Source organism: Tetrao urogallus (assembly GCF_951394365.1).
Source record: "Tetrao urogallus genome assembly, chromosome: 1".
In the NCBI taxonomy this organism is placed as follows: Eukaryota; Metazoa; Chordata; class Aves; order Galliformes; family Phasianidae; genus Tetrao; species Tetrao urogallus.
Genome location: NC_136813.1, coordinates 146,283,666 through 146,310,139, shown reverse-complemented (window position 1 = coordinate 146,310,139; position 26,474 = coordinate 146,283,666). Strand labels below are relative to the sequence as shown.

Genomic DNA, 26,474 nt, shown 5'->3' with positions numbered 1-26,474 from the left:
GAAGGAGATCCTCCAGCCTCCTCTGGGCAGCTGGTACCAGTGACCTAAGTCTTTTCATATCCACAAGCAAGTCGCAAAGCCCTGTGGGGGCCAGTAGAAACAGCTATTCGCTCACTAAGGCAGCCAGTCTCACACTTGTGGCTGCTTCATCCTGGGCTTTCCTTCCCAGCCTGTCCAGAGCAGAAAGGCCACAGCAGTGTGTGCCTGGCTGCTGAGATAAACATCCCCCTCCTCTCCCTGTGCTGATGATGTTCCCTGCACTTTTCCAGGAGGCCACTGGGATGCAGAACCTGCAAAGGAAATGAGTGGATTGGCACCCATGTCCAGCAGCTGAAGTGCTGCCCTGAGCTCAGTGTAAAAATAACTACTGACATCACAGGGGCTGGGCAAGAAGACGTATTTGGAGAATGGTTGAAGGAGGATGGATACTTCTAGCAGGTTCTTTCATCACCTTCATCTTGAGCATATGACAGAGCTCAGACCCTGAATCCATTTATCTTTCTTGTTCCTTTTCCACTGGACACCACTATAGTTTTCCAGTGGTGGCCAATTTCCAAGAGTTTTTAAAAATTACCAGTGAGCAACATTTATAGAATGGCTTAGGTTGGAGGGGACCTTAAATGTCATCTAGTTCCAACCCCAGTTCTTTCCCTCTTTCTTCCTGGTATATGTTGAAATGAGAATTTCCTGTGACAGCTGCTCTATGCAGTGAAAAAAAAAAAAAGAAAAATTTTGTTCCAGAGATTCCCATTGGTCTACTGGTACCTCTTCACCAATATATGTAAAGAAAAAAACACTGTGGCCTCAAAGACCAAATCAATGCTCCTCACATCAAGCCTCCGAAAATCAGCATGAAACACACTTAGAAATAGCAAAGCCTCAACCTCCTATTGTGACTGAGCCCAGAGCAAAGAAATTTAAAATCACAGCCTGATTAATGCTACTAAAGCTGTGCTGGGTCACAGGGCGGCTTCAGGAAGCACTCACTGAAAATACTGGTCACCTACATTCATCACCTATCCATTTAGCAATTTGTTTCCTTGTGAATCAGAAGGGTTTATGCTAAGGTGACTCTAAAACTCATTGAGTTTTCATTAAATATTGCTGCAGAACAGCCAGAAAGTATCAGCTGCCTGCAGCTTCGGGTTGGTACCAGAGGTGCTGGATTCAAACTGATGTTATTTTTGAATGTACATCAGGAAATGCATCAGCCTCCATATGCTTCCTGAAATATGAAAGGCAGTGAGAAGTAGGTAGCCTGATTGCTAACACCTCCTTACAGCCTACTGTGCTAGAGAGAAAAAGTCCCTTACCATGGAGGAGATTTTGGAGAAAGTGACTGTTGGTTGTTTTTTTTGTTGGGCTACCTCATAACAACTTAGCATGTGAACAGCTTACTACGGAACTGCTGAAGAAAAAACAGTGCTTCAGGTGCAATACTTCTTCCTTCAGCCTCATTACAGAATAAGGATGCTCATCTTCTGACACCTCTCTAAAGAAGCACAAAGGGGAGCAAAATACTTGCTTTCTGAGCTTTGATCCAGTTCCCCATTCAAGCAAGGGTCTATGACAAGAGGCCATGTCCATCTTCCCTGCCCAGTTCCCCTTCTTCCAGCCTGCAGAGCTGCATCAGATGTGAAAAAGTTTTACTAGAGCTCTAACATTCAGTACAAAATGCTGCCACCTGATCTGAACAGTCACTCAGTCTCAGATGTGCCAGAAGTATGAAATAAAACCAGCTTAGAAATGAGCCCAAGAACACTCCAAGAGATGTCATTGTTTATAAGCTTAGCCTCATGGATTTGGATTAAAATCTGAAGTAAGTATCAAGAATTTGTTTTGTTCTTAAAGGCAGAATCCACAAGCAGTCTCCAAGGCAGCTTTGTCAAATTCAGTACCTGCTCCCAGAGGTACATACATTTGGTGGCAGGATGCTCAGGGTGCATTGCTGTGGCCTGTAGCACATCCTTCTTGCACATCTGGCCTAAAGCACTGCTAACAGCCACCTTCAGCTGGAGTTCTCTGTACCTAACATGAAGCACAGATCACAGACAAGCTGCATTTATTTTATCCACAATCTGTTCCATTTCCCAAGCTTCCCACCATACCAGCCTACATGGGATGTAGGAAGCAAGCTGGATTTTTCCTTTCTTGCACCTTCTTATCATAAATATACATCCATCTATCCAACTATCCCAATTATTACTTCTACACAGCAATCTGCACCCATTAAACAAACAAACAAGATTTTTCAGTGTAGCTAGCAGCATTTGGTCTCTAAAGATGAAGAAGATGGAGCAATTAATAAAATCAAATATAAATTTCGATTGATCGTTAAAGCGAGTGGTTACAAGTCCGTTTAGGAAGGGAGGAACTTGCTAAATAGGAAGGTGCCACCCTCATACTGCTGCTTCCCAGCATGGTTCTGTGGCTGGGAGCAGGGCTGGGCTGTCTCATTGCAGCGAGAAGAACATCGCGAGAGACAAAACAGGTCTGGGCTGCAGCACTGGATTGTTAACTAAAAATACTCCAGTGTGCACTTTCCTGCATGGCTTTGTGATCCTGCTGCCAGACTTGTTCCTGCATCTCATCTCTAACCTGAAGAAACCTGCACAGAAACCAGCGCAGCCCGCACAGCCCTTGGTTCCATTGTCCAGTAGGATACCGTTGCTGTAGTCACCTCAGGGATTGCCAACATCTGGCTGCTATGCAAATGAAGTCATTTGCAAGCGTTCTTAATTCTCATCAGCCCTCCTCAAAGCAGGGATAGAGGGTTGCAAGGGTCAGCAACAGGCAAGGCACAGGGAGCCAGAAAGTGGATGTAAAGAACATCCCAACAGCTGGATACACCTCCCCTCCTAACACTGAGCTCCGCACAGATGTTGCAGCAGTACCTGCGTGAGTGATGTTTAGGAGTTACAGAAGGAAACCTTTCCTAATACCTCCTCCATATATTGCATCGTCAGAGTGTGCAGCTCCAGGCTGGAAAGTTCTGGGGCTTTTGGAGGTGGAGATGCTCTGAGCAAAAGCATCCTTGCTCCCAGCACCCCAGCAAAGGGTGAAACAGTGACTCTGCCCTCCTAAATGCAGCTCTGATACCTCTTGTGTTATTCCCAGATTCTCAGCTTGAATGAGGCCTCAGGTTCACATTGCATGTCTGCTGGTAATTCACTGATAGAAAACCTTCTCTAAAAATACAACTGTACCAGCATTTTAGCTAGCTGTATTGTCTGCAGAGCCCATCGTCTCACTGTTCACCTCTTTTTTTCAAGTCATTTAGTAGCCGTGTTCTGTAGCCCAGATCCTAGTGCAGACTCCTGCAGGCTTCAACATTGACCTTTTCCTATTTAAAGTCCTATGCTTTTTTTTTTCTTTTTTTTTTTCCCAGTCTTTGATCTCATATTTATCCATGCTTGATTTTCCCTTTTATCTTCCTGCTGAGTTTTAAGATCTTTTCAGAGAGGCTTTGTAAAAAGGCCTTGGAAACTCAAGCAAATCACAATGACCAGGTCACACTTCTCCACATACTGGATGACCCCATCAAAAAAAAAAACCCTCCACTATGTTTACAAGGCAGGACCTGCCTTCAAATGCTGAAACTATGCCTATTTGATTGAAAAAGCTGTGTTTATCCAGGAGGTTATGCTGAGCCTTGTTACAGCTCCACTGGTGTGGCTGGCATAGCCACAGCTGCAGCCCTGTGACCTGACAGGCTCTTAGGCAGGGCTTTTGCTGCTGCAACAGATGGAGGATTTAGTAATAGCTTTGATTTTTTAACTAGTGACTCATCTGATCCCTTGTGGGATGGCTCAGTTATATTTTATCCACTAGAGTTTATATTGTACTTTTTAGTGCAGACACACCTGCAGCTTTTTGAATGATGTTTCCTTACCCTCAGCTCACTCTGCTGTTATCAGTGCCTTTTCAAGCCTTTCTGTGTTAGTGGCATCTCTGCCATTGCCTCCCTAGCATGATCAATCACTTCAGCCATCTCCATCCACCTGTGAAAACTTAATACTCCCAGCTGTTCCTTTGAGTTTCTTCCTGCCAGGTTAAGGTTTCTAAAGAGCCTACCGCATCAGCATCTTTCTTTAAAGTAAGGAAGGAGATAATTTCCACTTTTTTCTCTGAATTGACTTGAGTGAGGTTCACGAGGTTGTCTTTATGAGTCTGGATGACCCAACTGGCTTCTCCAAGCAAGTAGCAAGAGGCACTATTTGGTTGTTCAAAATGCTGCGATCAAACACTAGTAGAGAGACTCATGGAATCACAGAACTGTTACAATCACCTTGTCCAACCTCCAGCCCATCCCCACCATGCCCACTAACCACATCCCTCAGTGCCACATCCACATGGTTCAGGAACACCTTCAGGGATGGTGACTCTACCTCCTCCCTGAGCAGCCTGTGCCACTGTAGCACTGCTCTAAGAAGAAATTTCTCCTCATTCTCTAAGCTTTTTTGCTTCTTGGGATGGTAAGCATTTTAGTAAGCATTTGTAAACATTTTTTAGTAAGCATTTTTTTGTAAGCATTTTTTAAAACTGCACGTTTGCACACCAAGAGGTCATTTGATCTCGCCCCATCTTTATGGCTTCTGCTCATGTTTTTGGGTGTATCTGCAGATGCGCGGAAGTATATTCTCTCTCAGATTTCCTTTCCTCCCTTCCACGTTCTGATCAGGAGACGTTAGGAAACAGGACAAACCCACCTGAGTCAAGAGCTGCTGACCATCTTCATTCTCTCTTTAAACTGTTTCAGAGACATTGGGCAGCAGAGTGCACAGAATGCATCTGAACCAGGAGCCTGGGAGAAGTGCTAGCTGTATTAATAAAGGAAGTGTATCTTTGAAACTCTATCTTCAAATGTCACGCTGCAGTTGCTCCAAACAGCTTCAAAATAAACACTTCTGCCCTACATCCCTCCTGCTGGAGAGAATGAGAGCAGAAAGACCGGTCTCTTCTGCCAAAACTCACTGGAAGGAAGAAAGCACAAGCAATTAAACATCCTTCCTTCCCCTTGATTGTCATCTGCTCCCACAAAATGCATTCAGGGCAGATTTTGCATGGGTCTGGCTTCTGCCCATTTTGAGAGGATGTGGCTAGATGGGGAAAGGGTGGAGCAGAGGGACCATTTTTGGCTAGGACATTTGTGATACACCAGCTGTACCTCTTTCTCCCTCCAACCCCACCTCCTCATGGGTCAAGAATGAGGGGACTGCAACAGCAGAGGGATTTGGATGAAAACATACAGCAGAGAGCACTGCTCAGTGAGGGTCCCACCAGTCTTGAGGTCCATGGTAGCTGAGATTCACTCACAGCCCCGGGACTTTTCTGGTGACTCAGCAGATGTCCTCACATCTGGACAGCTGGGATAATGGTGCTGAAAGCCTTTTACTACCTAGGAGGGACTCAGGGAAGATGCTCCTCTCTGATCCTTCTCCCAGATGGTCTCCCCTCCTGGCTGGGGAGGTCACCATACTATCAGTGGGAGAAAAAAGCATTGCTTACACCAAAGGGATGCTTGTGAGTGTGTGAGCAGGGACAAAGACAGACCACAGCATGCTGCAGTATGCTCCCTAGGAAATAATGCTTATTTTTCTAATGAACATTTATTTTTAAAAATCAAGTTGACATTTTAGCAGTCTTTCGGTATCTAAAGGGGGACTGTAAGAAAGAAGGGGATAGAGTTCACAGCATGGACTGCTGTGACAGGACAAGAAGAAATGATTTCAAGCTAAAAGAGGGGAGATTTAGGCTGGGTATAAGGGAGATGAGGGTGATGAGGCACTGGAACAGGTTAGACCAGAGAGGTGATGGATGCCTTGTCCCTGGAGACATCCAATATCAGGCAAGAGGGCTTTGAGCATCCTGATTGAGCTGTAGGTGTCCCTGCTTATTGCAGGGGAGTTGGACCAGGTGGTGTTTAAAGGTCTCTTCCAACTCAAACTGTTCTATGATTCTATGATTATTATCTGTAACTCTTCGTGGAAAGTCTTTATTTTCTGGATATGCATCTTGTTATTGGGATGGGTTATGGAGAAATGTTCTCCTTGTACAAAAGAAATACCACATCTGTCAGCTGCAAACCCTCGCCAAAGCTGATGGGCTGCAATTCAAGCACGTGTTTGCTGAAACAAAGGGAAAGGTTGAAGCACAATTTCCCTTGGTGTCAAAATTCACCTTCCTGTTAACATGTAATCTGTACAAAGTGTAACTGACAAAGATTGCTTATTTAAGAACCTTCAAAACAATGCTTTCTCTTTCCAAGTCTGTGACAGGTTGAAGTAGCTCTTCAATGCTATCAGTTTTTTAAGTTAGTGCTCAGTGTCATGCAAGTCCACTCTGATAAAACACTTACCATACTGTTTCACAGTCATTTTAAGATGGTCCAAAACTAAGCTCACACAAAAATGAACAGCCTCAGCATTCTCCTCTCTCTGCCTGCAGCTCCACAGTCTTCTCTTCTTTAGGTCAGCTTCAGCAATCAAGTGTTTGTGCAGCTTGCAGTTCCTCTTCAGTGAGCAGGAGTGTCACTCTAACCCCATCACTCTGACCACTTTATCCAGGCCACATCCTTTTGTAGGCAAAGCTGTCAGGCAAGAGCAGGCAGCAGAGGAGGGGATCCTAGTGACCTTTCCTTCTGGTCATCAACTGCTGGGCAAGCACCTTAGGGAAAGAACAGTGCCCATGGTTAAGAAATGGCAAACCACCAGAAGATCATCCCTTTTGAAGGTCTGTGCATGGCTTTCTCTACTCAGAAGGGGTAAGAATGGAAATCCAGAGCAACCATCTTGACTCAGAGCCCAAGGGAAAAGCATAGAGCTGTGTCAGGGGAGGGTCAGGTTGGATATCAGGAAAAAGTTCTTCACCTAAAGGCATGGAACAGGCTGCCCAGGGTGGTGGGCATGGCCCCAAGCTTCCAGAGCTCAAGAATCGTCTGGACAATGCTCTCAGACATTGGATCTCCTTTTCGTGTGGTCCTGTATGGAGCCAGGAGTTGGACTCAATGATCCTTTAAACTCAAGAAATTCTACAATTCTATGATTCTTTGATTTGCGATGGAGCTGCTTTCCTTTTATGGGCTGGAGCTCTGCTCCAGCTTGCAAGTAGCACTGCTGCTTTGCAGCCAATTGCAAGCACGGTTGTCCCATAAAGCCAGGATTTTGAAAGTACACTGGCCTTGAATGAAGAAGCTGGCTGGTTAATGCTCTAGATATGGGAGGGGAGAAGCTTCAGTCGTCAAGTAATTGGTGGCTTGTGCGCGGAGTAAAGTCAGTTGCTATTTCAGGGAAAGGAAAGGCAACTGCTCCCTGGAGGGAATGACTGCACTAGCTCAGAGCCAGGAATAGGCTGAGATTTAATTTTTTTTTTTTTTTTCCCCCTAGACTTCAGGAAAAGCGAACACACAATGTTCATTCGCAGGGATCGTTTCCTGAGCATGATGTGTGCTTGCTGTCCCGCAGGTCACTTTCCAGTGTGTCACATCCTTCTGCACAAGGGAGAGCAGGAAATGGCAAACTCCCAGTATGAGGCAAAGCATTCCCACTGCAGCAATTGGTCCATGGGAGCTATAAATTGGTCTCCTCCAGAAACAGACCAAAATTTGTCTGTGGGGAGGTCAGCCAGAAACTAAAGGTAAGTTTCTCTTTTGAATCTGCCTGAGTAATGCATTAGGAAAGCATTTAGAGTTTAGTTACAGATTGGGACTAATGTATACATTATTTCATAACGTTTAAAAAAACTATTTATTACTATTTAATAATTTACTAACTTAAATAGTAATTAATTTATTTATTAACTTAAATAGTAATTAATTACTATTTATTAACAAATAGAATTTGTTGTTTACTATTGATAGTAATTTAATTAAAAAGCTATTGTTGGGGGATTTTTCTCTAAGAGCGGGAGATGGCTTTATCTTCCTTTTTGCTGGCATAAATCTGTGCACTCAAAAGACACGCATTACTGTAAGGCTGATGTTATATATTAAATGACTGTTCTACTAACTGTGCAGTGAGATGGCTGCTGGCATTACCAGAGACTCTTGTCCATGAGAAAATCTGCAGAACAAGATGTTAAGAAGGAATCAATGTATTTAATAATCTGTTGCTAAGTCATTGATGATGTGCTCATTGCTCATTTTGACACCAGTACCTATTAGGCTTAGTTTTAGTCCTTGTGCCTTCAGCTCAATTTCTGAGTACAGAGTAAAAAATAAGAGGACACTGCCTCCAGCTAAGAAAAGCACACTGTACTGAATGGCTCAAATAGCCCAGTGATGAGAAAGGCCTGAGAGAAACTGGAATGATTGTTCTGATTACGGGCAGAGGAAGCCCTAAAGGATTCTGTCTGAAATGGATTAGTAAAAGCAGAAAAGAAGAATGACAGCAAGAATTATTTATTTACACTCTTTAGGGTGGAAAGACTCTCAATGGTAGATGGCTTTTTTCTTCTGGAAGACAAGGAGTCTGCAGAATGAAAGCCCTGAGGAACTAAACCATACAGTGTGCCCAGTGTGAGGGATCAGGCCACTCTGGTTCATATAATAATGAGGAATTAGAAAACACATCTGCAGTAATTAATATTTACACTTATCTGGGCCTGGGTCAAAATCTTTCTACTACGGAGTCTCATTGTGGTTATGAGGGCAATATGGAATGTGACCAGCTTCTTAGATCCATGGCTACATCTTGTTAAACACAGAGGCAATGCAGCCTTGTATATGGTGCAGTGGTGTGGAGAGCACGAGCACTGCTGTCATCAGACAGCTGGTGATGCTGCGTCCCTCCTCTTGCTTCTTATGCCTCAGTTGCCATCCAGGTAAAACAGGAATAAGGATGCTGGCTTCCTTTATAAAGCACTTTGTAACCTTAGAGCAATTTGAAAATGCTCACTGGAACATTTCCTTCCATCTTGGTGAAAAAGTACAGAGAGAAAAGAGAGATCACACTGCTCTGAAACCCTGAGGATTCACCATCTAGAAGGCAGACATTACCATAGCCAGCACTGTTCTCCCCAGTAGTCCCCCAGAAGTGTGTACACAGAAAAGGGGCTTGCTATTCTGATGTGCCCTTCATGGAGTTCTTAAACATAGTCCATGGACCTCTTAACGCATGGTTCATGGGCCTCCCACCACTGAGGATTCACACCCATAGGCTGGACTTAGTACTGCAAAACAATGATTCCCATCTTTGTTTGGATCCTGACGCCAGGTTACAATAAGAAAGAAGTGGTGCAGGTCCTTAAGTTATTTAAGCATAAAGAGAGGAAGGATGTTCACAATTGCCGTCTGAGGCATTTTCAGCTCGTAGATGGAAAAACTAGACCTTGACTCCCCTCAGCAGCTTCCCTCTGTCCTCCTTTAGTGGGAAAGGACCCCTAAATAGCAACCTAGGATCGGTGGTTTTTATCTCCTCAAAGTCTGGACTTTCCTGTGAAATATGCTCTTGAATATTATAAAACCTCTGAATCCCATCAGGAGGACACCACCATGTAGTTCTGGCAGCATTACTGCACTGGGTGCTGAGTCACTTAACCTTAATGGAATTTATGTCCCCTGGATTGGAAGAAACATTTCATGTTTTCACAGAAGAACACCAGTAGCCCTGACCACAGCCCTTAAGACCATAGAATCATAGAATGACCCGACTTGGAAGGGATCCATAAGGATCATCGAGTTCAACTCCTATATAGATATTTTAATGTACCCAAGGATGACAAAAAACTCCAAAGTCAGAATAGAGTAACAAAGCATATGTGTGTGTACGTGTGTGTGTGTGCGCATGTGTACGTGAGCATGTGCATGCGTGCAGACAGCAAACCTTCCAAGCAGTAGAGCGAAGAGAGAAAATTGGCTGGATGCCATCCTTGGGATGGAGGTCAAGGTTGAGCAAGTCTTGTGCTTTTTATATAAATCCCAACCCATCTTCTTCTTTTTCTAGGCAGAGGCCATGGAGAGGAACGGTGCTGCCCATCCCCAGGCGCCAGACCCCACGCACCACTTCCACAGAGCGCTGCTGGATCAGCGACGGAGGCTGCGAGGTCAGATTGCTCACCTTCACAAGGCAGCTCTCAAAATCAACAAGCTTCGCAAAAGATCCCTGATTGCCAACATCAGTGGGAGCTCACTGACAGCCGTGGGAGCAGTCACGGCCATCGTGGGATTGTCTCTAAGCCCAGCTACACTGGGAGCCTCCCTCCTGGCATCGGCAGTGGGTTTGGGCTTAGCCACTGCTGGAGGAGCAGTCAGCATCACCTCCGATCTCTCTGCCGTGCTCTGCAATTCCCGGGAGGTGAAGAAGGTGCAGGAAATTGCAATGACTTGTCGGAAACAGATGAGGGAAATCCTCAGCTGCCTGGAATTCCTCCGCCGTGTGCAGGGCCCAGGGGACCCCAAGCTTCTCCAGTCAGAGAAGAGAGCATCCATCTCCCTGTATAACTCTGTCTGCTTCATGGTCTTCTGTGGCTCCCACAGCTTCCTTGTGCCAGAATACACAAAAGAGGTCACAAAAGTGAGCCAGGCCATGCTGAAGGCCAAAATCCAGAAGCTGGCTGCCAACCTCGAGATCTGCACCAGAGCAATGGACGAAGTCTGTGAACTCCTTGAGTCCAGGACAGAGCTTTCCCCACAAATGAGGAAACTCAACTTGGGTGCTAGAACCACCGCTGAGACCCCAAGACTATCCAGTTGAAACAGCAATTGCCCTGTAATGAAACCAGGCTTGAAAACACTACGTAATCGTCACCATTAGCACTGCTACCTGTTGCTGTTGTAATATTGGTGGTGCTCATCCACATAGATGCACACATCTCTTGTGCCTTATTTATATTTGAACACAAACCTCTTCCTGATATCAAGACAGAGTTACACACACACACACACACACACACACACACACACACACACAGATATACCCCACTGCCTCACAGCAGCCCCCTGGCTCAGGGTAGATGTCATGATGGACATGAGGACTACTGGGTACATGGCAGCAGATTCCAGAGCCAGAACACAGGGGTAGGTGGCCATTCCTCAGTTCCATGTTTCCTCATCCATCTCCATGACTCTGCTTCCTCATGTAGCAGAAAGAAGTAGGTCAGCAGAGTGATGAAATCCCTGCAGTCTTGGGGCTGACAGACCCTGCTCTGTGGATAACTCATGAATCTATGAATGCTGAAGGGGCTGTGATACCCTCAAAGAGCCAGCAGCCACCAACTTCTGGTAGAGTACAGCCCTATTTCCAAAGGTACATCTGGGAAGGCTGTTGAAAGGAGCAGCCCCAGATATGACAGACTGTGTGGATGGCTCAGTCATCCCAGGGTGAAGCAGAAGAGCCAGAAACTGTTATCCTTTATAAAGAAACCTCTCCAGGATAAGAACTGTGATGTTTGTGTTCTATTTATTTACGTGAGATGTTTTCAAAGTTTTGATATTGTATTTTAAAGTTTTGATATTTTATTTAAGTATTTTGTTTTCCTTTTAAAAAGAGGTCTCTGCTCCAAGGGAGTGCAGCTGTTCTTAGAGGCAAAGCAAGTCTGTGGCAAGTGAGAGCAAGTTACAAGTTCTTTGGCTGTGAGGGTAAGTCTCTGTAGGAAAGGGAAAGATGAATGCTGATAGTTATAAGACAGATGAACTGTGGTTAATCACTGACAGATCTTAGAAACCAAAACAGGGAGATGGGTCAATGACCCTGGGACCAGAGCCTGCCTCAGGAGACTCTCTGGGGAGAAGAGTCAGTATAACTCTTGGAGCACGGAGGGAAGAATATGCTGGTGTTATGCTCTGAGCTGGAGACTGTCTGAGAGAAAGCACACCTGAGAGGTGATAGTGCTGCTCTCTGTGCAGTCAAACAGCCTGTGAGACCCACACCGGTTGTCTGGGGAGGGAGGAGGCAGCACGCACAGAGCTACACATATGCTTAGCAATGCTTCCCAGGGAAGGCTTCACATCAGCAATATATATACACTGGTACTAATAGTCAACAAAGGTGAAGAAAAGGAGGATGATTCAGGGTTCAGAGCACTGAGGAAGCAGGAGGAATGACCTGGACTCAATTTCGAGTGACTGTCCTGCTAAGGATGTCCTTTGTGATTTTCAGCACCTCAGTGCCTCAGTTCTCCATGCAAAAATGGGAATAGTAGCACTTCTCTACCTCGCAAGGATGTTTCTGGGACAAATATTCTGAAGTGCTCAGGTGCTGTGGTGGTGGAGATCATGTCAGTACCTGGAAGAGATAGAAAGAAGAACCCCCAAAATCTAGCTTGAGACAACCAGAGAACTTAATGCAGGGACAATTCCACCCCCATGAGTAGAATCCAAATAGTGAGGGGAACTTCACTTGGGGTTTGTGAATCAAAATGATGAAGAAGATGATTTGCAATTCTATCGCACCGAATAAACTCTTGGGAAGGGCTATACTTCAACTCACAAAGCTCAACTCCTTCTCAAGCTGTCTCTCCCTCTCACAACTTCAACATGTGTTTTGATGTGTAAAACAAAAGCTTTTGTCCCTCAGAATGTGACTGAGTTGTCTGTAATGCCCATGCTTCTTTGCTGTAAGGGGAAAGTACACTGCTAGTTCAATTAAATGAATATGAAGTACTTTTGTGTTAGTATCTCTCTGCACACCTGCATGTGATCACTTTCCTGCCCTTGCCTCAACCACTCAATTTCAACAATTTCAACAATGTGTATGAGTGTATATATTTGTGTCTTTGTGAGTGCACATCCTGGTGTGCATGCTGGCCTCTGACACACACACATCTCAAGGTGTATATATGCAAGTACATGTGTGGTTTTGGGGTGTGAACTGCATGCTATGCAAAGGCAGGCCTAGTGCAACATTTTTCTTAGTGCTCCAACATCTCATGAGCCAGCTCCACAAGGATGGTTATGACTTCACCATTCTTTCGAGAAAGATGTTTTCATCACAGACTATTTCTCCTACCTTCTCAATTTTCTGGCAATGTCACTTTTGTCTGTGTACCACTATACAGGGAACAACATAGAAACAACAACACAGCTCTGAATGAGCTGATCCGAATGAAGAATATGAAGTGGACAGCTCATTGCTTCATGAGGGCTGGTTTGCTTTGCTCAGCACAGCCCTGCACTGTTTCAGCAGCTAAGGACAAATGAGAGACACTTTTACTTCCATTCCAGCTACATGACCAAAAAATCCTGCTTCTGTTCTGTTTTTTTCCTAGGTTAATCCTTCACTTGAGGTCAGGATATGTGTTGTTGTGCAGTGCAGATGTGAGAGTGTGACAGAACCTAAGGTACCATACTTTGCTGGACAGGTCTCATTCCCTTTCCACTTAATGGCTTGATTTCAATATAGAATTAAAAGCAGCATCTAGGGGAAATGCCTTACATAAGCAGCTTTTCCACAGTAGTTATTTACTCTTCAAATTCACAGATATGCTGCTTGAACCCTTCCTTCAGTAGCTGGGCTTGGAGAAGTGTGTGTGTTGATCATTAGCCTGGGCTGGCAGTTATCTTGTTGACACTCTTACTCTCCTTTTATTGAAAATGCTGCAGGGAAGAATGATCCAATGACAAAGCAGTAATACAATAACCATTTTAATGCAAACTCCCATAGTATGAAAGCATAATAGAAGTTATTTATAGTAAAGGAGTCTGAACAGAGTCAGGGTATGAGGATATGCCAATAGCCTCTCACTAGGCATCCTGATGAGTAGATTGAATTATTTATCATCAACTGTGATCTATTACATACATTGTCCATCTTGTGTTAGCGTGCATCGCTCATGAAACAGAATCACAGAATCATAGAATCATTAAGGTTGAAAAAGAGCACTAAGAATATCCTGTCCAACCATCAGTGCAGCCTCGCCATACCAAATAACCATGTCCTTAATGCCACATCCACATGTTTCTTGAACACCTCCAGAGATGGTCACCCCAAAGCTACCTGGGCAGTCTGTTCCAATGTACCACCACTCCTTCAGAGAAGAAATTTTTCCTAATATACAACCTGAACCTCCCCTGGTGCAACTTGAGGCCATTCTCTCTCCATTACTTGGAAGAAGAAGCTGACCCCCATCTCTCCTCATCCTCCTTTCTGGTCACTGTAGGGAGCAATAAAACCTCCCCTGAACACCTCTTCTCCAAACTGAAAAATCCCAGTCCCCTCAGCCGCTCCAGACCCCTCGCAGCTCTGTTACCCTTCTCTGGACACGCTCAGGGCTTCAATGTCATTCTTGTAGTGATGGGCCCAAAACTGAGCACAATACCTGAGATGCAACCTCACCACTGCTGAGTACAGAGGGAATAGTTGCTATTACATCTGAATTAAAATTTGCCCATGCATGTATGTGCCCACACTGCACTTCCTACAGAAGAATAAGCTTTTAACATGCAGTAGGGTTAGGAATGTGCTTGTTCAAAGGCCAAGACTGAAATCCCTGCAGTGAAAATGTTGAAGTCCAGTGTGACTTATGGTGCCCTGTTTTGAGAAGCACAAAAAGAGAATCATCATTCAGAAGCGATACATTTTTTATCACACACAGGGATTTTCTTGAGAGTTTAGGACAGTCAGAAACTTTCATTCAAAGCACATTTACTAACAAAATAGAATTACCCAAACTGAAATGTATCAGAATAGATGGTGAAGTGATCCCCCTGCCCCCACCAGATCAGCACTTACCGTATTATCTGAGAAGCAAGCTCAACAAAGAGTGAGCGCCTTCCTGTCACATCCCTAACTCCATTTCCTGAGGCATCTCACAGAAAGGGCTCATGTCTTATGTACTGGCCAGGCCTAACCTTTAGCACTAAAGATGAACAGCAAGCTCATGGTTCAAACTGTTATAGTTTTTTAGCTGTGTGGTCATAGCTAGCGTCTACACTGAGTGTTTTCTTTTTGTTTGTTTGTTTGTTTGCTTTTAAATCACTGCTCCTGAGCACAGTGGGATGCAGCAAGTTCATTTCCACTGCTGCCCAGTGAATTGTTCCAGGTTTCCTTTCCTTTCCCTGTCATGCAGAGAGTTTGTTCGGATTTCCTCTAACTTTCCTCATTGTTCTGGGAGCAGAGGAAATCGCACACTAGGAATCCAGTGACAGATGCTCATGAACGTCAGCATTTTCATTGTGGGCACACCCAGTTTGGTTTCCCGAGTGGCAAGAGAGATGGAGGTCTGCTCACAAATGCTGTCACAAGTTCTGTTTTGTCATCAGCTCTGCTGTCTCTTCCAGGCCCAAGCTCTCTGACATGTTAACATCCATTTTCCATAGAGCAAAGGACATTCACCTAGTTGTGAGGGTGCCCTGCTGCACTCAGTGTTGGGACTACAGACCAGAGAGGCCACACTCGACCAGATGGACCAGATGGAAAATAGGCAGCTCAGGAATGACAGTTATGACATATTTTCCTCAAAGGCCACTAAATTCATCATTATTTCCACCTTTCACAGGTTCCCTGTTTGGTCAGCAACAGCACCTATCATAAGAGGTGGGGAATGCTGGCTTCCATTCCCAACTCTCATTCCCTCATTTTGTGCTCTATTTCTACAGTTAAGTGTGTTTTGTTGTTTCCAGCTCTTCGAAGTTGTGAAGGCAATGTCACATCCATTTTTAAGAAGGGTAGAAAGCACAACTCAGGGAACTACACACCTGTTAGCCTCACCTCAGTGCAGGGGAAGGTCATGGAGAAGATCCTCCTGGAAGCTAAGCTAAGCATATGGAAGAGAGAGAGGTGATATAGGATAACCAGCATGGCTTCATCAAGGGCATCAACTTGATCAACTTAGTGCCTTTCTTTGATGACACAACTCAGGCATGTCCAACCTGTGGCCAGCAATGACCAAACATCAGTATGTGATCAGCACTGTTTGAGCTGAAACTGGGACACAGGGAAGGCACAGCACAGTACTAACTCAATTTGTGGCAAATCATAGAAGCATCATAGAATCACAGAATCTTAGAATCATAGATTCGTAGAATGGCCTGGATTGAAAAGGACCTCAAAGATCACCTAGTTTCAACCCCCCTAACAGGAGCAGAATCACCAACCACTAGACCAGGCTGCCCAAACTCTATGCATTTTGTTACATTGGCTAAACACATTCTTGTGAACATACAGCTCTGCTTTCTGTTTTGCTAAAAGAATTTGAGAATAGACTGTAAATAAGAAAGAAAAAAAAAAGTTATATTTGCAGTTCTATTTTCATATGACATGAATATGCTACCTATGAATTTTCAAATGGAATGTTTAGAGTTGCAATCAGATAGTCCACTTAAAGTAAGATCTGATTGCATCTCTTTACTAGACTTACTGTAAGACCTCTCTTACCAGAGAAAAACATCTCTCACTTCACATCCATGCCTTATTCATGTCATCGCTATTTGGTAGTATGTGCCAAATACGTTTGTGAACAATTCTTATAAAGGATGAAGTATAAGAGTAAAATTTCACAAAAATCTCTGATGAGCACCTTGAGAATTCACTAAGAATTGCATCTGCTTCCATTGAACCAGATAGATACACTAGTTTGACAAAATAAAGTCAAATAGCCTGCTAGTTTTATGGTTCTTGTGCCCTTTTCTTTTTTTTAATAAAAATACTAAAGAATAAAATCATTTTGTTACTTATATACATTAACCATATAACATAGTCTATGAGATCTGCTCTGAAAATAATGCCTCCTATTTTGTCGTGTTAGCCCATGATATCAGAGGCAAATGTTAGTGGTATAGTAGTAGACATTGAACCTTCTCACCAATATCCCATTATATTTTGTTGCTGTGTTTCAGATGGCAGTGGAAAGGCAGTTTGGCATATTGGTGACTAACATGGAAGTGTATAGGAAGAAAAGATTTTTCATTGAATTCCTCCATGCTGAAAAAATGGCTGAAAAAAAAGTTGAATGGGTGCCATTCTTTGATGTTTGCTGAATGCCTGTGGAGACCAGACTGTGGATATGTGAATTGGTGGGTGGTGCATTTCAGCAGTGGCGACAGCGACAGTGGGTCACCTCCATCAGAGCAGGTTTTAATGAGTGGCATGCAGACTCTTGCTCATTGCTGACAAAAATGTGTATCTAATGGTGTGGCTATGCTGAAAAATAGTGTTTTGCAGTTGAGAATTTGCTCTATCAAATGGTGTTATTGTGCTCTTTGTATTGGTTGTAAATTCCATGGGGGCATTTATTTTGATGTGGCCTACATATACATGGCCCACAAGACAATTCCTCTCTGAAAGATTGGATACCCATGGCATAACTGCACCAATGGACAAAAGAACCACTGATGTAGCCTGTCTGAACTTCAGTAAGATCTTTGACATGGTGCCTCACAACATCCTTCTCTCCAAATTGGAAAGATATGGATTTGACAGGTGGAGTGTCTGATGAGGAACTGGTTACGAGATTGTACCTAGAGAGTGGTGGTCAATGGCTCAGTATCTGCCTGAATGGAGATCAGCAATGAGTGGTGTCCCTCAGGGGTCAGTGCTGGGATCGATGCTCTTTAATACCTTCATCAATGATGTCAACAGTGGGATCAAGTGCACCTCGGTAGCTGGTGGATGACACCAAGATGTGTGGTGTGGTCAACGTGCCTGAGGGACAGGATGCCATCCAGAGAGACTTGGACAGGCTGAGCAGTGGGCACAGGTGGACTTCATGACATCCAACAAATCCAAGGTCTGCACCTGGGTCGTGGCAACCCCCACTATCAGTACAGGCTCGGGGACATAAGGATGGAGCACAGCCCTGCATAAAAGGACTTGGGGTTACTGCTGGGTGGCAGCTGGACATGAGCCAGCGGTGTGACCTCACAGCCCCAGAAAGCCACCCTTACCCTGGACTGCAACCAAAGAAAAAACCTAATCAGTTTATTACTTCAGGCACGACCCGCGCTGCCAGAACTCTGACCGCGAGTACCGCCACGCGGCGGCATCACAGCGCCGTGACGGACCGCCACACAATGGCGGCCGGCTGAGACTCCGCGCCCGGCCCCGCCCCTCCGCTGCGGCCCCTGGGAGACTACAGCTCCCGGCGTGCCCTGCGCCGCGCCGGAGGGACGGTCCAACATGGCGGCGGCAGGGGAGCCGGGGAAGGCGGCCGGGCTGGAAGCTGAGGAGGTGCCGGTGGTGGAAGAGGCGCGGAGCTTCAAGGACCTGGTGAGGCGGAGCTGGGGCTCGCTGCGGTCCGCGCCGCTCTCGAGAAGCATCCGCCTGCCCTCGCCTCGGCAGATGAGGCCTGCGGCGGGGAGAGGGGAGGAGCTGCCCCATGCTCGGCGGAGCCGCCAGTGCCGGTGATGGGGCGACCACGTGCGCGGATGTCGCTGCGGTGCTGCGCGGGCCCGGGTTTGGGGATTGGCTGTGATGGAGACAAGCTCGACTGTGTTACAGTACGTATTTGATTGGTGACTTCGTTCGTTGCTCACTGATGCTTTGTTTCCCACTCTTTTCGATGATACTCAGGGAGTGACGGATGTCCTGTGTGAAGCTTGTGACCAGCTGGGATGGAAGGTACCAACGAAGATTCAAGTGGAAGCTATTCCTGTGGCTCTGCAGGGTGAGCAGCATGTTTCCCATCCGTAGTGTGGGGATGACTTCCCCAAAAACTCTGTGCGAATCCATTTCGCACAAACTGAGCAAATGAAAACGGTCTGGGAGTGTTAGCTGACAGCTGGCTGAATGTCAGCCAGCAGTGTGCTCAGGTGGCCAAGAAGGCCAACGGCATCCTGGCTTATATCAGCAATAATGCAGCCAGCAGGAGCAGGGAGGTGACCATCCCTCTGTATTCAGCACTGGTGAGTGCCCACACCTCAAGTGCTGTGTTCGTTTCTTGGCCCCTCACTACAAGAAAGATGAGGAGGCCCTGGAGCATGTCCAGAAGAAAGGCAACAAAGCTATGAAGGGTCTGGAGCACAAGTCTGATGGAGAGCGGCTGAAGGAACTGAGGTTGTTTGTCTGGAGGAGGCTTGGAGAAGACTGAGACCTTAACACTCTCAGCAGTGACCTGAAAGGAGGTTGTGGGGAGCTGGGAGTTGTCTTTTCTCCCAGACAACAAAGACAGGACAAAAGCTTATGGCTTATGTTGTGCCAGTGGAGATTCAGGTTGGATATTAGGAAAAAGTTTATTCTCAGAAAGTGGAGAGCAGGCTGCTGAGGTAGGTGATAGAGTCACTGTCTCTGGAAGTGATCAAGAAATGCATGGATGTGGTACTGAAGTACATGGACTATTAGGGGCATGGTGGGGATGGGATGATGGTTGGATTAAGTGATCTTAGTGGTCTTTTCAGCCTTAATGATTCTGTGAAGTGGCAGGGCTGAGGCCATTTTCCCATCTTCCTTGTGGAAGTTCTGTATATAGAAGTAATTTTGATCTTTGTTCTTGTGTCCTTCTCTGATGGAGCTGGAATGTTAATTTCTCTTGTAACATTGCCTTCAATTTCAAGCTTTCACATTAGTGCGTAGGTTCTTGTCTGTTCACTATATTGGATAGTTTTGGCACTCCATGGTAAATATAACTGTTCCCAGTCTTTTGAGCTACTAGTCAGCATCGCCTGTGGTCTTTCTGAACTACACAGGGGTATGCTGGACACTTCTGGCATGCTTGAGGCTGTGCCTCTTCTGTTAGAGATCTAGAGAATTTGCCTCTGAAGTTGGAGATGCCATGAAATCAGATTTCTGGAGAAAGAAATAACAAAGCCACAGTGTCTTTCTGTAAACGTCCTGGAAGACTGGAAAATACCTTACTAAATTTAGCAAATATTTCTACTTCTAGAATATCTCTTATTCAGAAAGAGTCCATCAGACAGAAGCATAATGTAGTGACACTGGTTTTAAAATGGAAATGGCTTTTCATTGCCTGCTATGTGCTGGCGCTTAACTGTTGTCAGACTCTTTTAATACATATAGAAGATTCTCTTCAAAAGCAAAAGAAAAGATAACATTCCTGAGTTTTCTTTGGTTTACAGCCTGTTGGCAGCATGTTCTTAGCTGTTGGAATTTAGCAAGTGAGAATGAATCCTACAGATGAATTCTACAGTGTTGCTTTTTTTGGGGTAGGGCACTTCCCATCCTAATGTTTGCTGGCTGCAAGCAGATTTGATTATTGTTTTCATCTACAGCATAAAATACATTGTGGCTTTTGAGATATAAGAACACTGTTATGTTACCCGGAAACATAATTGAAAAGAATTAGGAGTATAACTTATAATGTACAAATGAAGTTACACTTTAGAATTCTCTATAGATGTTTTGAAATTTGCGGTTACCTCTTTCTGTTTTCTTTCACCTTTTTTGTTTCTTGCCCTTTTTGGGGGAATGAGGGAGGGGATTTATTGCTGAGGCTATTCTTCTTATTCTTAGCGAACTCCTATGCTTTATTGCACAGTTCTTTGAAATCCACTGTATTTAATACAGATTTGTAACACTTTTTGCTCTCCTTGCTATGCCTTGTAGGCAGAGATATCATTGGACTAGCAGAAACCGGCTCTGGGAAAACAGGAGCATTTGCTTTGCCAATTCTTCAAGCACTGCTGGATGCACCTCAGCGATTATTTGCTCTTGTCCTTACGCCAACAAGAGAGCTGGCCTTCCAAATTTCAGAGCAGTTTGAAGCTCTTGGGTCCTCAATTGGTGTCCACAGTGGTAAGTAGCCTTGTGATACTGGAATATTTTTGTTTTGAAGGCTTGAAGATCAGCTCCCGGAGTACAAAGGAAAGAGTAGACAATGGTTGTATGGAGGGTTGAATACAAGGTGTAAGAGTTTTGTGATGCTGATATCAGTTACAGGAGAGAAACTACTGTTAACTGTGTGGTCTTCCCTTATGGATAACTGCAGCTCTTCAGCATTTAATGTCCAAACTGCTAAAGATGGAATAGTGAAGAATCTCCCCAGCAGTAAGTTTGTATTGGTGTTACATTGCATAGAGCTCTGCTGTATATGATGTAGTTTAATCTTTCCCACAGACAGTCTGTTTTTTTTGTTTTTGTTTTTTTTTTTAATATTTGCTGCTGACATAGAAGTTCTTGGGATATTTTAAGACTTCTCAGATTCTGAGGTTGAGTTAGGCTGCAGAGTAGACTCTGCCTCTAGCTCTTCAACTGTGACAAAATAAGTGAGGCTGGTAGGGGCTTCAGTGTGTGGCTTAAGAGGCCTGGAATGGTCAGGCATATGCTAAAATAGAGTGAATTCTCATAAAGAAAGCAAAATTTTCATTTGTGTAGAGTTGTGCGTGGCAGGGAGTAAAAATAAGCACATTATTCTCTAGAGGTTGGCTGGTGATAAACAGAGGTATTCACTGTGCTCTGTTTGTTCTGCAGCGGTTATTGTCGGTGGAATTGACTCAATGTCTCAGTCTCTGGCCTTAGCCAAGAAACCACATATTATAATTGGTAAGTCAATATACACAAGGTATGGGGTATGAATATAATTAGATTACAGTCATCCAAAGCGTTGCAGAAGCTTTTGTGTCTTTGGGGTAGCAGGAATACATCCTTCATTTGTTGAATCTTGAGATGTTAATGTTTCTAAAATGGGCCCCAATAGCCTTGCTGCCACGAGCTCATTCCATAGCATTCCTGCTGGATTGCCTTTATCTCTCCTGAAGTATTCAAAACCATGGTCTCATTCTTAGTACATCTCATCTGCTGTCTGTTTTGCTTCGTGGGAGTGGGGAGGATGGGCATTCTTCATGGAGCCTTGTCTTACTTCAAAACACTTCAAGGATGAAATAGTGCTTATCTCAAAGCAACCTACTTATACTCACATTTGGTGAATAATTCATTTCTGTAACTGATAACTCTTACTTCTTTGGGTCTTTGGTTTTAATTCTTAACTGGCTCTCTCTGACTCCCTTGTAGCAACTCCTGGCCGTCTAGTGGATCACCTTGAGAACACCAAGGGCTTCAACTTACGAGCTCTGAAGTTCCTAGTGATGGATGAAGCTGACCGGATCCTTAACATGGATTTTGAGACAGAGGTAGAAATGTGCTGAAGGAGCTTTTTGGAATGCCATACAAGTCCCTTTAAATCATTACATGCAGTCATGTAGAAAATGCAGTTCTGAGGAAGTCAGTGGCAACTTGTAACTAAGATCTCGTAATTGCATGGAAGCCTGTAGTGAGAGCTAAACCTAGAGGAGTTCTGCAGAGTACTAGCTAGCAAGTAAGGAGGCATTTTGTCTGTGAAGTCAGCTGGTTCCTCTGAAATGCCTGACATTGTGTTCTACAATAAATGTCAGTCATGTGCACCCTGCTGCAGGAATACTGCTTGTTTTTTATACTGCTGTTTGACTTCTGGAGTCTGTGCTACTTAACTATCAACAAAGCATCAGCCCAAAGCTTCCCATGAGAAAGGGGAAACTTGTGCCTTCTGTGAGCTAAAGTTGCATGAGTGCATGCAGCACTCTTCTCTTGGATGGCTGTTATATTTGGAAGACTAATGTCTTGACTGCTGTTGTACTCAGCATTTCTCTTTCCATTTTCCTTCTGCAGGTAGATAAGATACTGAAAGTGATTCCTCGAGACAGGAAGACGTTCCTGTTTTCTGCCACCATGACCAAGCAGGTGAGAGGCGAGTACTTTCCTTTAATTATTCTTTCATCAGGCTGTACTGTCAAGTAGACTGTCTGATGTAGATACAAGGACAGAGACTTTGTCAGAAGCTTGTAGTATTGATTTACTTTGATCTTCCTAGGTTCAAAAACTCCAGCGCGCTGCTCTGAAGAATCCTGTTAAATGTGCTGTTTCTTCCAAATATCAGACGGTTGAAAAGCTACAGCAGTACTACATTTTCATCCCATCCAAATTCAAGGTATCGCCGCTTCTTCTGTTTCTTTCCTATTCTATGTCTAGTCTTACTATTCCTACATCTGCAAAGTATTTTCTCTGCCTTTATAGTTAAATTACTCTTTATGTAGCATATTTTATTATTTTTTTATTAATTTCTCTTTTTTCCCCCTCTCTTTACAGGATAGCTACCTGGTTTATATTTTGAATGAACTAGCTGGAAATTCTTTCATGGTATTCTGTAGTACGTGTAACAATACTCAGAGGACTGCACTACTGCTCCGTAACCTTGGGTTCACTGCTATTCCTCTCCATGGGCAGATGAGTCAGGTATGGGCATATCTCACAGGATGGACTAGACAGGAAACATGTCACTTGGAAAATGGACTATACCATACTGAGTCACAGCTACCTTGCAGAAGCATTTCACAGTTAGTGGACTGGACTGATCCATAGATGTTAATCTAATGTGGATGCCATTGCTGATTTGTGTAATTAGAGAAGTGAGATTTTTCTTTTTGAGTGGTTTCTGCTACAGTTCATCCCTGTCAGTATTTCAACAAGAGCATATTAACCAGAGTGAACATTCTCTCATTTCCTTTCTGTCCACCCCTCTTCCAGAACAAACGCTTGGGCTCTTTAAACAAGTTCAAGGCAAAGGCACGGTCTATTCTGCTGGCTACTGATGTTGCAAGCAGAGGTCTGGATATCCCACATGTGGATGTGGTGATAAACTTTGATATTCCTACGCACTCTAAGGTAAGTAGTCTGTGTGCCAGCTGAGGATCCTCTATCACCAGGAAGTATAGTGTTGAAGCTAGGCAAAGGAAGAAAGACAACTTTTTCTTCTTTTCTTTCATTCTGCTGACGGGGCATGTAGTTCACTCTCATGTAGATGAAAAGAAGTTGTTTGGCCTCAAAGACTGAGTTGATATCTCAGTTTGAGTGGCCTGATCTGGGTTGCAAAACTGAAGCCATAAGAGAAGAGGAGAAATGAGGGATGTTCTTTGTCTTGGTATTTCTGCTCAAGAGTGTTTTGTAATACTGCATTGAACAGATTACAGACTTTTCAGAAATAGTTTTAACATAGTACAGGCTTCAAGTAGACATCTGTGTTCCTGCAATCCAGGCTTAAGCTGTGTTTAAAATATAAAATTATCCCACATGCTCAATTGATCAAGAATGGTATCTTTGATATGTTCCACTTCCATATCACAGATGTATAGCAAGCTGAAAAATGTGAGTTACTAGCTTTCTTCTTTGTAGAAAGCATAGTATTATCTTGTGGATGTGGCCTTGCTCATAAGCTTGGTTTCAGAAAGCACACCATTGACATACGCTTCAAGATTTGCTGCTATTTCCTGTATAGATCAAAAGCACCATGCACTGCAAACAAAAAAAAAGGTGGCTCATCCTTGGAGAAATTGATTTTGTCATTATGGAAAGGCAAAAGTTAAAGTTGGGAAGCAGCCACATGAATGACATCATTACAGTTTTTGTGCACCTCCCTTTCAGCTTACTGTGTCATAGAACATGTCCTGAGTGTTCTCATGATTTAGTGATACCCACAGGTACTGCCAGTAGCATGGAGTGTTTTGACTTCCATAATGCAGTATAAAACCTGGAAAACAGCCCAGAATCATATAAACGGAATGCTCTCAGTGGAAGCTTCCAAACTGTTCTCGTTCATTCTGCCTTTCATTGTGCATGTCTATGTCCAAGACAGGCTAGGTAGAAAACTAAATCCTGAGAATGAAGGCAGAAGCATTGGCTTGATTTTATTTTCAGTATTAGCTTTCTGAGGAAGTGATAGTTCCATTAGCATCCGTGTCTCACAGCTTCTGTCCTAAGGTCTTGAGTAGTGGTCTTTTCTTTTAGAAAGCAAGCAAAGATTGAAACCAAATACACACTTCCACAAGCCAATGTCTTATCAAACTTTTAATACTGCATACAGTTAGTGTATCAAATCCTGACTCTTTTCTCCCCGTAAAGAAAGAAACAATCATAAGGGTGGATCTGCCCCAACTCTTCCCCAAACTCTTTGCGTGTTGTGTATGTCCTATCGCTTATCAAGAAAATTGCTTTCAGGATTACATTCATCGTGTTGGAAGAACAGCTCGAGCTGGAAGATCTGGCAAATCAATCACATTTGTCACACAGTAAGTGTTTAAATGTCGCAGACTTATTCTTCCCAGTTGTCTTTCAAAGCAGAGTGCATTGGCCTCATCCTTGATGAGAGGAAAATACCGTGTTTCATTTTGAGGGACCAGTTGGATTTCTTTAGTGAAAAAGGAGAGCATTCAAAGTTCAGGTAGGGGAGAGAGAAAGATCTAAGATAAATTCTAGAAGCAGCTATGCAATTATTGGAACTATTTGTTTATAACTTCACTGCATAATATGTGTACATTTTTTTTGTAATAAGTGATACAGGTTAAATAGGTTTTCGTGTTTTTATAACTGCTGAATGAAGTCTGTGCCCAGATACTTCTCAGGTAAATCAGCAAAGCCACCCTGAAGGATGACATTATTGGGATGTATCTAAGAGTTGCTCTGCACTAGCACAAGCCAACAAAATATCTGCAATTAGGGGCAGTGTCTGTGGACAGAGGTAACTATGAAGGCGTCCCGGTTGGGCTGGTCCAGGCTAGCATCTTTTTTCAGGTATGACGTAGAGCTGTTTCAGCGCATTGAGCACCTGATTGGCAAGAAGCTGCCAGCATTCCCCATGCAAGAGGAGGAAGTTATGATGCTAACAGAGCGTGTGGCTGAGGCCCAGAGGTTTGCTCGAATGGTGAGTGGTGACACTTCATCCTTGTGTACTCTCAGTGCTGGTCTGAATTTCCTTGTCTGCCTTAACTCTTTAATCAATCTCTTGATTGTATTGCAGGAGCTGAGGGAACAGGGAGAGAAGAAGCGATCTCGGAATGGTGATGATGATGATACAGAAGAAGCTCTTGGTGTAAGGAAGAAGGTGGCAGGTGGGAAAAAGAAGAAACGAAAAGCCTTCTAGCTCAGTGTTTGGACAAACTTTTACTTTCCTGTTTATGGCTACACGAGCTTGGCAAAAATAGTCTTCACAGCCATCTGCAGTGGATTTTTTTCAGAACTGCTTAATGTTGCATTGGGCAGTCAGTCTGGAAAAGGCCTAAAAGATCTTCCTCTCTTCTGCTTCACTGTTTACTGACTGAGCTTGGTCATTGTGGTATAATGGTGTCAGTCTTTCAGTGAAGCCAAGTTGTCCCTTAGGGAATGGAAGCCTGTATGGTATGGCCCAGCTTATCCCCAAAAAGGTGGGTGCAGCTTTCCCATTGCTGCCGCCTCTGTCTCAGTATCCAGAATCACTGAGTACCTCTGGGATCAAATTGGATTGCCAGAAGGAAGAGATGAGAAAGCTTAAAGAAGTAACCAAGTTTCCACTGTACATCTATGATGATTTTGCCTTACTGAAAGGACATGTGATTCAGAGAACTCCAAATATAGCTTAATTTTAAAGCAAATTGGTTTTATTTGTATTGTCACTGACCTGTTTTGCTTATTTCTAATATCAGCTCTACCAGAAGGTTTTGCTCTTACATCATTCTTACTACTGATTCAGATGTCACATAAATACCTTGAGTGGGTCAGGTGAAGAGTGATCCAACAGAGAGAGCCTGTTCTGGCTGGTTGGACTGTTCACAGCCTGGAATTCAGTTGAGAGTATGTAACGATTGG

General features: G+C 44.1%; 2 protein-coding genes across 2 annotated transcripts; both read left to right on the top strand.

Moving 5' to 3' along the window:
- Nucleotides 1–9,950: 9,950 nt before the first annotated feature.
- Nucleotides 9,951–10,691, top strand: APOLD1 (apolipoprotein L domain containing 1; the record flags this gene model as incomplete). The annotated part of the gene is made up of 1 exon (XM_079539085.1): nucleotides 9,951–10,691. The coding sequence occupies one exon, from the start codon at nucleotides 9,951–9,953 to the stop codon at nucleotides 10,689–10,691; it is 741 nt and encodes a 246-aa protein (XP_079395211.1).
- A 7,359-nt stretch (nucleotides 10,692–18,050) lies between these two features.
- Nucleotides 18,051–25,773, top strand: DDX47 (DEAD-box helicase 47; the record flags this gene model as incomplete). The annotated part of the gene is made up of 12 exons (XM_079549402.1): nucleotides 18,051–18,140; nucleotides 18,444–18,537; nucleotides 20,433–20,621; nucleotides 21,297–21,368; nucleotides 21,837–21,955; nucleotides 22,470–22,541; nucleotides 22,672–22,788; nucleotides 22,947–23,093; nucleotides 23,385–23,522; nucleotides 24,852–24,922; nucleotides 25,425–25,554; nucleotides 25,651–25,773. 12 exons carry the CDS (start codon nucleotides 18,051–18,053, stop codon nucleotides 25,771–25,773), a joined length of 1,362 nt encoding a protein of 453 aa, XP_079405528.1.
- Between the last annotated feature and the right edge of the window lie 701 nt (nucleotides 25,774–26,474).